The 11,710-nt window shown below is 40.6% G+C and overlaps 1 protein-coding gene across 1 annotated transcript; it reads right to left on the reverse strand.

The window, feature by feature from the left end:
- Positions 1-1,099: 1,099 nt before the first annotated feature.
- LOC100565130 (protein NKG7) lies at positions 1,100-9,854 on the reverse strand. Its single transcript, XM_016996094.2, has 4 exons — positions 9,225-9,854; positions 7,150-7,296; positions 4,679-4,783; positions 1,100-2,618 (listed from the first exon to the last, which is right to left on the reverse strand). The coding sequence occupies exons 1-4, from the start codon at positions 9,388-9,390 to the stop codon at positions 2,578-2,580; spliced, it is 459 nt and encodes a 152-aa protein (XP_016851583.2). The 5' UTR covers positions 9,391-9,854; the 3' UTR covers positions 1,100-2,577.
- Positions 9,855-11,710: the final 1,856 nt, after the last annotated feature.

Here is an 11,710-nt window from a genome sequence, read left to right on the forward strand (position 1 = left end):
TCATCTCCATTTCTAAGCCGAAGAGCCGGCGTTGTCCGTAGACACCTCCAAGGTCATATGGCCGGCATGACTGCATGGAGCGCCCTTACCTTCCCACCGGAGCGGTACCTATTGATCTAATCACATTGGCATGTTTTCGAACTGCTAGGTTGGCAGGAGCTGAGGCTAACAGCGGGCGCTCATTCCGCTCCCGGGATTTGAACCTGGGACCTTTCGATCTGCAAATTCAGCAGCTCAGCGCTTTAATACACTGTGCCACCACCAGGGGTGGTGCTCTTTAAGGGTTGGTGCTCTTTAAAGTTCAACTCTATAAATTCTATGATTTAAAGTACATTATGAGAATCTGGTTAATGATAACTGATTGCTATTGTTATCTCCCTCCCATTAATCCATTAGTCATTTTCTAAAATAATTTGTTGTTTAATAACAAGGACAGGAGCCCCGAGTGACACAGAGGGTGAGCTGCTGAACTTACTGACTGAAAGGTTGGTGGTTCAAATCCGGGGAATAGGGTGAGCTCCTGCTGTTAGCCCCAGCTTCTGCCAACATAACAGTTCGAAAACATGGGGGCCGGGCTGTGGCGCAGGCTGTTGAGCAGCTGCAATAAATCACTCTGACCATGAGGTCATGAGTTCGAGGCCAGCCCGTGGCGGGGTGAGCACCCGTCAATTAAAAATAAAAAATAGCCCCTGCTCGTTGCTGACCTGGCAACCCGAAAGATAGTTGCATCTATCAAGTAGGAAATAAGGTACCACTTATTAAAAAAGTGGGGAGGCAAGTTTAACTAATTTACGACCTGGAATGAGGAAGTGCCATCAGAGTGGATGATGAAGCAGCTGCTCCCCCCTGTGGCCAGAATCAAACATCCTTTCAGGAGAAGGTTAAATTGCGTCTGTCAGTCTCGGTCTCTGTTTGATGTGTTTATGGGCATTGAATGTTTGCCCTATGTGTGTATAATGTGATCCGCCCTGAGTCCCCTTCGGGGTGAGAAGGGCGGAATATAATACTGCAAATAAATAAATAAATAAATAAACATGCAAATGTGCGCACAATAACACAGTTTACATCTTAATCCTTGTCCAATTTATTTCTCTTTATGAAATGTAAACTGGAAACCGGGCAGAACAAATTTGGGAAAATGGGAGGAGAAATCTTCCCATTTCTAATGAAAGCATGTGAAATGCGACTAATCCAGGTTGGCTGTAGCATCATTTGCAAACGAGGCCTTACACTGCAAAATGTGTTTGTCCATATTGGTATTCTTGCAAAGCAAAAGACACATGAAGCATAAACTTGTGTTTATTACGTTTGCGAAACTGGGGACAAGTTTTGAAACTTAATTTAGGCGATCCCTCGTAGTTCAAGGATGATGGTCCTCCATTTCTTGGAAGACGCCTGTGCGTGATTTTTTTTAATGTGTGGAGGTCGGTGCACGGCCGGTCAACACACAGTCTTCACAGATTGAGGTTCCAGCAGTGGTGTGGTTAACACAACGAGAGTGGCTTCTCAGTCTGTTGCAGCCTTCTTCCGCCTTCACAGCCGTTGTAACATGTACCATGTTATCCTCCGCCTGCTCCGCCGTTGAGGTCTTTGGGTCTTCGGATTGTTCTTGGTCTGGATCCTCCACTGTGGCCACTCCTGGGAGTGTGTGACTCTTGTGGTTGTGCCCACAGGTTCATTGGAACACGCAAGCCCCCTCACCACGTCAAGGTGACAATCCATCGAGGGGAGTTTTGAAAGCACAGTTGGGCAAAAGAGTCATACTGGAGTCTGATGCAAATTTCAATAAAAAAGAGTTCCTTCCTCAACCAAGATTGAGGACAATGAGCACGTTTACAAAACAAGGATGCAGGAGAGAGATGGCCTAATCCTTCTGGATCTGCTGTGGGAAGAGAACCCAATCTGTTCCATCGAAGTCCAGACACATCCTACATTACCCCTCAGGTTGCCTTTTAGATTGTTCAGGTTGCCCAGAATAGGACACAGTATTCCAGGTGTGGTCTGCCTTGGTCAGTCTACACCTGGGATACTGTGTTCAATTCTGGGCACTGCAATTGAAGGGAGATGTTGACAAGCTGGAAAGTGTCCAGAGGAGGGTGACTAAAATGATCAAGCATCTGGAGAGCAAGCCCTATGAGGAGTGGCTTAAAGAACTGGGCATGTTTAGCCTGCCGAAGACAAGGCTGAGAGGAGACATGATGGTTATGTATAAATATGTGAAGGGAAGTCATAGGGAGGAGGGAGCAAGCTTTTTTTTCCACCTGAACATTAGGAAAAATTTCCTAACTGTGAGAGCTGTTCAGCAGTGGAACTCTCTGCCCCGGAGTGTGGTGTACGCTCCTCTTTTGGAGGCTTTTAAACAGAGACTGGATGGCCATCTGTCAGGGGTGCTTTGAATGTGCTTTTCCTGCTTCTTGGCAGGGGGTTGGACTAGATCGCCCATGAGGTCTCTTCCAATTCTATGATTCTAGATACAGTAATTTTCAACAAATCCCATTTATTCCATTGCAAGCTGTCTGTGTCCCATTATATAAATTCGGATGGCATATTCTCAAAGGGCATCACAGATTTTTTTTTTCAATTTGCTGTACTGGTGTGAAATACATAAGCAAGTCCACCTGTCAGGAAAGAAAAGTGATTGATTAGATGAGGAATGCATGAAACAAAGTACAATACAGTTGATTCCATATTCGTGGGTTTACTTTTTTATGGATTTGATTAAAATGTTATCTCTATGGCCAGAGTCATGCTGGAGAACCAAAAGATTCCTAGAGAGAACACATCTCTTGCAATCTCTTTGAGTCTCCCTCAGGAGATAAATAAATATTATAATAAGAAAAATAAGAATAATAATCTCTAGGTCCACCAGTCATTGTCTGGGGAAAGTCAAGCATAGTAAAGGTAAAGGTTTTCCCCTGACATTAAGTCTAGTCGTGTCTGATTCAGTGCTCATCTACATTTCTAAGTTGAAGAGCCAGCTTTATCCATAGACACCTTCAAGGTCATGTGGCCGGCATGACTGCATGGAGCACTATTACCTTCCTGCCAGAGCCGTACCTATTGATCTACTCATATTTGCATGTTTTTGAACTGTAGGTTGGCAGAAGCTGTGGCTAACAGTGGGAGCTCACTCCGCTCCCTGAATTCGAACCACTGACCTTTCAGTCAGCAAGTTCAGCAGCTCAATGGTTCAGCATAGTTGTTTTTATTTATTTACTTACTTACTTACTTATCGTATTTCCTACCCACCTTATCTCATCCCTAGGAGGACTCAGAGTGGCGTACAACTTGGCACAATTCGATGCCACATCGAATTGTGACAAGTTGTTATAATGTTTTCTCAGGTAAAAAAGGTAGCTTTTTATTTCCATTTTTTTCACTTTCATTGGTGTTTTATACCCCTCACCTCAGAGAATATAGAGGGCTGACTAACACCAGAAATGCTTGTACAGTAGAGTCCCGGTTATTCAACATAAACGGGCGGGCCGAATGTCGAATAACTGGATCTGACGGATAATAGGGAGGCCCTATTATCCAGCAAGCCGGTTGAAGGAAGTGTCCCGTGCACGTTGCTAGGTAGATAGCAAGCTACCTAGCAACGTGCAGGAGCGCTTCTGCTCCGCCTCTTGGGAGGTGCCCTGCGCGTTGCTAGGTAGATAACAAGCTACCTAACAACGCTCAGGGGTGCTTCCTAAGCCGAGTGCTCACCGCTCCGCCCCTTGGGAAGCACCTGTGCGCGTTGCTAGGTAGCTTGCTATCTACCTAGCAACGCGCACGGGTGCTTCTCTGCTCGCCACCCTGCCTCTTGGGAGGTGCCTGTGCATGTTGCTAGGTAGATAGCAAGCTACCTAGCAACGTGCATGAGCGCCTCCCAAGGGGCCTGGGACGTCGGATAATACGGAGTGTCGGTTAACCGGAAGTCGGTTAACCGGAACTCTACTGTACTTCTAATGTTATTTTCCTTTTTGGATTCATACTCTGATTTTCCAAGCTGTCATATGCTATTGGTCCTCAATATATCATATTATGTTGAACCGCATGTCAAAGCTGACCAGCTCCAACTTAAGAGTCATTGCTTAAACTGTTGGATTGAATCATAAAAGATCCAGGTTTTGAACTGCAAGTGAGCCATGAAAGCCATTGTATAAAACTGGACCAATCATTCACTCTTCCCGGATAACATACTTGTATATCACAAGGTTGTTGTGAGGATTAAAACTAGAAAGAATAGAGGTTTGGGTTCGCACAAGTAATGGAAGGATAGACTCATAAATGGGAAGAATTTTTAAAAAATCAAAACATAATTTCTCAAAATGTTTCCAAATATTCTAGAGTAGGAAATAGTGGATTTGATAGATGCAGAAATGTTGGTCCTTCATAACCGTCACCTAGCATGGCTCTGTAGTGCAAAACATCTGGAAGGCTAAAGTCCCCTTGCCTTAGATATTCCAGAATAGGAAAGCATAGATTTTTGGAATATTTTTGTGGGTTCCCTTTGGACTTCAGATCCCATAACCCTCACCCAGCATGGCCAATGGGAAGGATCTGTAGTGCAAAAGGCCTTTGCACTATGGAGTCCTTCTGCACAAACTTGCAGAGATGGGGAATAAAGGGATGCATGAGACAGGATTCTGTAAAAAGGAGTACATTTCACCGTTCCTGTTCTGAACATACTTACTGGTGATAAGGAACAGAGGAAAAGAGGCCCATCCCAAGCCAAACGACCATCCATAGTTTGAATTTTCTGATGTGTAAATTGACATGGCAATCATGACCGCCAGACCTGAGATCAAAAACAAAGTGTTAGCAGATACCTCCTTTGTTTGTTTCTTTGGGTTTTTTGGTGCAAAGGTGATATACAGAAAGTAAAAGAAAATAAAAGAAATACATCAAATACACATAATACAAATACAACTGCCTACCACACCACCACCCATGATTTCCGATACCATTCAATGTGAAACTAATATTAAAATCTATCCGTATCTTTACATTGATAACTTTCCCCTTGCTGCTATTTTAAAGTCTACCTTTGTCTTCCTGTCCAAATATTTAAATGTAAACCTCCATTTTCTAACAAAGTCTTCATTATTTCCTCCTCTAATGCCACTGGACAGCTTGGTCATTCGGATATAGTCTAATAATTTTCCTTTCTGGTTCTTTATAAATAGCTCTTTTCCCCCTTCCATGATTTTTCTGTTATCAATCTTGGGTTTTTTCTTAACCTTTTTAGTAATTATTTTGTTTGTTTCCTTGATTACCTTTTTCCAAAAATTTTTGTAATCATATAATAATAAATTTATTTTTATACCCTGCCTCCATCTCCCCAAAGGGACTCGGGGCAGCTTAGATGGGGCCAAGCCCAAGTGGTTACAGACGTAGTAATAAAACATATCAATATAAAAACAGGTCAATATACATAATAAAATCACATTGAAATAAAACATAGTTTGATAAAAAAAAACCTGAGAAAGTTCATAAAAATGAACTGAACTAGAGAAAGTGCATACAGTGAGGAATGTAAACTAGAGAAAGAAGTAAGTAACCTGGGACTATTATTATTGGTAAGGGGCTTGGGATGAGATAAACATAGGAACCAGCTTGCAAATCCACCAAGCATGGAAGAAGGTACCTTTATGTATTTTGCATCTCCAATATTTTATATATTTTACTTAGCACCTCAGGAGTTATATAACTTCTATAGAACATTTTATACGTGTTTTCTCTATTTTTTCACGCCAGGATTGACTTGAGAAATTGCAAGTCACTTCTGGTGTGAGAGAATTGGCCATCTGCAAGGATGTTGCCCAGGGGACGCTGGGATGTTTTGATGATTTTGCCATCCTTGTGGGAGTCTTCTTTCTCGTCCCTTCCCTGCATGGAGCTGGAGCTAATAGAGGGAGCTCATCCGCACTCTCCTTGGGTTGGGTTCAAACCGTAACCTTCAGGTCTGCAACCCAACCTTCAAGTCATCAGTCCTGCCGGCACCAGGGTTTAATCCACTGCGCCACCGGGGGCTCCTCTAATGGGCCTAGATATTGGAAATTTAACATCTCTTTTCCATAAATATTCCTATTTTCTAAATCATTTTTTCCTAAACCTTCAGCCTATGAAATCATTGCTGTTTTTATTCAATTATCTTCTAAGTTGTATTCTAAAATATATCTGTATAGTCTGGAAATTAGTCCTTTATTTCCCATGTCCAAAATGTTTTCCAGTTCTGATTTTCTTTGGGGAAATTCTACTTTATTATCTTTCATAAATCTGTTGTGTAGTTGGAAGTAACGAAACCAGTCATTTATCACTAATTCTTCTCTCCCTTTTAGTTTCCATTGCCCGTTTTCTTTGCTATAGGTTCTTTATTCCTCATTAAATGCTGGATATAGCCTGGCCTCCAATGGTCACAGCCATAGAGGTGTTTTTTGCTTCATCCCTGCTTTGTAACTCTTCCAGATTGTAAGAAGGCTGGATCTTATAATGTATTTATTAAAATCTTTATTGACCTTTTCTTTTTCATACCATAGATATGCATCTAAATCTTAAGTTTTATCCTTCTATCACATTTTTCCATTCTAATCATTTCCATTACCTAGCTAAAGCAGATGCCTCCCTTGGAGCAGAAAAGGGAACGCCTTCCATATGTGGTGGGAATGCTCTCCATACCTCTTAGATGTAATTTTGTGGAATTATAGACCAAAGAAGAATGAAATCTTGCTCACATTTGCACACTTTGACAAAGCCCATTAACTGAATATGCCTTGGGGACAGTTCCAAAGTGACCCAGATCTAGAGAAAATTGTTCCCTTTCCAGAGATTTCATCCTCCTCTCATTCTCTGCGTTGGAAATAGGATTTTCATCTCAGAGTTTTCATCTTCCTCATAAAGTTGGTAATTGGATGCAGAGAGGAGAAATCCCAGGATCATCTCTAAGCATTGGTCACAAATGGCAGAGATAACATGGATTCCTCCTCACTCTCATTGTCCTCCTAGTTGGGAACATGAGTCAGCAAAAGGGGAGCTATAGGGGATTTAAAACAGCAGATTTAAAACTCATATTGCCACCACTTTTATGGATGGATTATGGCTGAGTTAGAGGAATAAAGGAGCTGGAGGTGCATGTGAAAACTGGGACATATTATTCAATTGTACCTGCAAATAAACTGCTGATAGCAGCAAGCTTGGCCAAGGAGAAGGAGTGAAGGTGTGTCCGAAAATATGAGGCTAAGAGACTGAATAAAGACACTGCACCAGCGATCATCCCCAGGATCATGAAGGCTCGGGTAGCATTCAGTTTATCTACAGAAAATGAAAGAGGAGAGAGAGGATGGTAAGTAAAAAAGAGGTTAAATATAAATACATCAAGATTGACTACAAAAGTGAAATGCAATGTTTCCATCCAAGAGCAAGTACTACCCTGTTTCCCTGAAAATAAGACATCCCCAGAAAATAAGACCTAGTAGAGGTTTTGCTGAATTGCTAAATATAAGGCCTCCCCCAAAAGTAAGACCTAGCAAAGTTTTTGTTTGGAAGCATGCAGGATCGGTAAATGTACATGCCATAGATTGTTGTAAATGGAAATAAAGGTAGTAACAAGAAATAATAATAATATTATAATAACTTTATTATTGTATCCCATTTCCATCTCCCAGAAGGGACTCAGGGCAGCTTACACAGGGACAAGCCCAACAACAACATAAATTTACATACGAACAGAAACTTAAAACAGTAATTTAAAAGCAGTATAGCAATAAAATATAGAAATTCTTGAAAGGATTCACAGTTTGGTTATGCTGGTTTGTGATGACAACTACTGTACAATTCAACCATAAATGTGAATGGAAAAATAAGACATCCCCTGAAAAAAAGACCTAGAGCATCTTTGGGAGCAAAAATTAATATAAGATGCTGTCTTATTTTCGGGGAAACAGGGTAGAATTAGGGAAGAAGGAGGCCATATCTGCCTCTCCAACTGCACTGTGAACTTCACACAATCTTTTCCAACAATAAAGGGGTTGGTTGTACTATCTATGGGGATGTGACATGATTTAGCATTCTCTTTCTGCTTCCTAGAGTAGAAAAACCCCAAAGGGCATGAGGTTACAATTTTGGTGGTGGAAACGTTCCCAGAAGCTTAAAGCAAGCTCGAAGCAAAAATATAGCAACACAACTGACTTGGATGTGCAGTTTGCTCTTTCAACAATATCTATCTATCTATCTATCTATCTATCTATCTATCTATCTATCTATCTATCTACCCAAACACACACACACACACACACACACACACACACACACACATATATATATATATATATATATATATATATATATATATATATATATTGTGTTTGGATATGGAATAAGGGCTGGGGACTATAATGGAGGGCTGGACCACAGTCAGCTAATGGAGTATATTTCCCCATCATAAATTTTGGAAACTAAAATAATCAAAAGGAACTCGAGATATTTCTGAATATTTGAGTGCTGTTCCTCCTGTTCTGAAAGTCTGCACATTAAACTTGCACAATAATGAGACACTCAGAGGAGTGCAGCAGTTTGAGTGTTGGACTGGTGAGAGGCGAGGGCTCTAATCTCTGCTTGTCCATAAAAGCCTGGTGTAATATCAGTTCAGTCACATTCAGCCAGAGACGGTATTGGCAAACTCCCTCGGAATAAATTTTGCCAAGAAATCTCCATGAGAGTAAGGAGGACGAAGGGACATGGTGTCTTAATAATAATTTGGAAAAAGGTAATGAAGAGCCAGTAAAAGACAGATGGAAGTCTACAATCTTTTTTTTTTACTTATTTATATATTTTTGTTGTTGTTGTTGTTGTTGTTGTTGTTGTTATTATTATTATTATTATTATTATTATTTTCCTCCCCTCTTATTATCATTTTTATTATTATTAGTATTTTTTCCCCTTTTAGCTAACTATCCACCTATATTTATACAGGTTTTGACGAGTACAGACATATTTATTTCTTCTCTCTTCTTTTTTATTTCCTACTTTCTCTCTATAAAGAAATGTTCTCCCACTTTCGCTGTGAAATATCATGATTTGTATTTTTTTTGTCTTGTCTTGTCTTTTCCTCTATAATGTAAGACTGTAATAAAGATATATATATATATATATATATATATATATATATATATATATATGAAATCTCCATGATCGATGTGCCCTTCTGTTCCCCCAGTTTTGAAAGTGAGGAAGAAACTTACCTGAAGGATTCTGAATTTCACTACAGGTAGAAGAGACACACTGTTTCCATAGTCCTGTGTTTAGTTTACTGCCAACTACCACCCAGTAGTCAGTGCCAAGGGAAATGAGGAGCAGCAGAAGGCTGGCGAAACAGCAGACTGTAGCACAGATTTGCAGGATGTGCATTGTGAGGAGTGTTTAATCTGTGACTGCACAACACAGCTGAAAAGAACCTGAGGAAACAAAACCTTTAGTTAATTCATATTAGATACAGCAAGGGTCCCCAAACTAAGGCCCGGGGGCCGGATGCGGCCCTCCAAGGTCATTTACCTGGCCCCCGCCCTCAGTTTAAGACTTAGGCTCGGCCAAAGTCTGAAATGACTTGAAGGCACACAACAACAACAATCTTACTTAACTTGACTATCTCATTGGCCAGAAGCAGGCCCACACTTCCCATTGAAATCCTGAAAGGTTTATAGTATGTTTGTTAAAACTGTTTTTATTTTTAAATATTGTATTGTTCTTTCATTTACTACTATTGTGCTATGGTAATCTATATATATAAATGAGCGATGGCATCACGGCGACCAGCAAAACAACAAAACTACAGGCCCCCCAACCTCGAAATTTGACAACACAACCCATCATCCATGCCTCTAGGTTGATACAAGAAAAAGAAAAGAAAAATAAAGTTCTAATTAGAGGGAGAACAATAATTGTTTTTATCCAATTGCTGCCAGTTAGAGGACTAATCTCTGCCCACTTGGTCTCCTAGCAACCAACTCAGCCCAGGAGACAGGCAGACTTAGGCCTCGGCCTGTTCCACAGATTATCTCATTTGCACTGGATTATATGGCAGTGTAGACTCAAGGCCCTTCCACACAGCTATATTACCCATTTATAATCTTATATTATCTGCTTTGCACTGGACTCCACACTACCATATAATCCACTTCAGTGCGCATATTATACAGCTGTGAAGAAGGGGCCTCATATAATCCAGTTCTAAGCAGATAATATAAGATTATAAATATAATATGTAATAATTACTGTGATATAGAATCATAGAATTATAGAATAGTAGAGTTGGAAGAGACCTCATGGGCCATCCAGTCCAACCCCCTGCCAAGAAGCATGAAATCACATTCAAAGCGATTAATAATAATACAGAACAGGACAGTAAATAAAGAGCAACACTCTGAAAGCATAAGCCACAGCAACGCGTGGCCGGGCAAAGCTAGTAATATAATATATTGTGTATACATATAATCTTGATAATAATATTATAATGTAATACGATATAATATTTATTTATTTATTTATTACAGTATTTCTACCCCTGCCCTTCTCACCCAATAGGGGACTCAGGGCAGCTAATAATAATAATACAATATAATACTATTGTATAATATAATAATATTAATTATATATTATATATTAAATGTAATATTACTAATAATATTACGGTATAGTGGTATAGTACAATATATTAATATATAATGCTAATAGTGTACTATGCTAATAATATAATATATTGTATGTACATACACTTTGTAAGCCGCTCTGAGTCCTCTTCAGGGTAAGAGAGGGTGGGGTATAAATGTAACAAATAAACAAATAAGTAATTGTTGTTGCGGGGGGGGGGGGGGGCTTGCACTACAACTAAGATATGTCCAGTGTGCATAGGAATTTGGCCCCTTAACAATCTGAGGGACCATGAACCGGCCCTCCACTTAAAAAGTTTGAGGACCCCTGAGATACAGCATTGTGATGCCTCATGGGCCTTGTAGTCCTGTTCCTAGTACTATCGTGGCAGATGAAGATGAAAACATGGGGTATTCGCCGGTTCAACAAGAACCGGAGTCCTTTCACCTGCCGGATGTTGATGTTTGTCCTCAAGACTTCAGTAAAACAGACCTTGGGCATTCCTCGCCTCCGTTTCCCAGGAAGGAATCTTACTCTAGAGACAGAGGAGTCAGAGAAGCAAATCGCAGGAGTTTATGGATCGCTGCCAAACAACAGGCTGATTAGGCCTGCTTCCCTTGGGAAATTCTAAGGAGTCTTGCATCTGGACAGAGTTGGGTTTCGCTTCTCGTTCTCTAGGGAAAGAGATTGTTGGCAGGAAAACGAGACCCAATATAGGTGTTTGACGCGGGAGATTCTTTGTGGAGTCAACAGAGCTGCTTCAGGAGTGAGATCGTGTGTGGACTTCGTAACCCCAGTTCCTTGCTTCCCGGATCAAGAATTCAAGTACTGCCTTGCTTTGCTGTTATCCACGGACCTTGTTCCAAGATTCACTGTTTGCCTTGTTTCTAGTCACGGACCTTGTCAAAGAACCAAGTCTAATTCCAGCCTTGTTGTCAAGCTTCCTTGGACTTCTAAGACTCTGACATTTCCCCACACTATTGCTTGGCAATAGTGTGTGTTTCGGTATTGGATAAAGAACTTTGAACTCTAATATCATTTATTGGACAATACATTTTTGGACTATATTTGACCTCATTTG

This window comes from Anolis carolinensis, unplaced genomic scaffold (assembly GCF_035594765.1).
Source record: "Anolis carolinensis isolate JA03-04 unplaced genomic scaffold, rAnoCar3.1.pri scaffold_10, whole genome shotgun sequence".
Taxonomy (NCBI): Eukaryota; Metazoa; Chordata; class Lepidosauria; order Squamata; family Dactyloidae; genus Anolis; species Anolis carolinensis.

Bases quoted from the DNA above. Each gene is read 5' to 3' on its own strand.
- LOC100565130 (XM_016996094.2), bottom strand. From the start codon at position 9,390: ATGCACATCCTGCAAATCTGTGCTACAGTCTGCTGTTTCGCCAGCCTT. The intron at 7,297-9,224 runs GTAAGTTTCTTC...CATTTTCTGTAG, and splicing joins TGAAATTCAGAATCCTTCAG to ATAAACTGAATGCTACCCGA. The intron at 4,784-7,149 runs GTACAATTGAAT...TTTTGATCTCAG, and splicing joins TATCAGCAGTTTATTTGCAG to GTCTGGCGGTCATGATTGCC.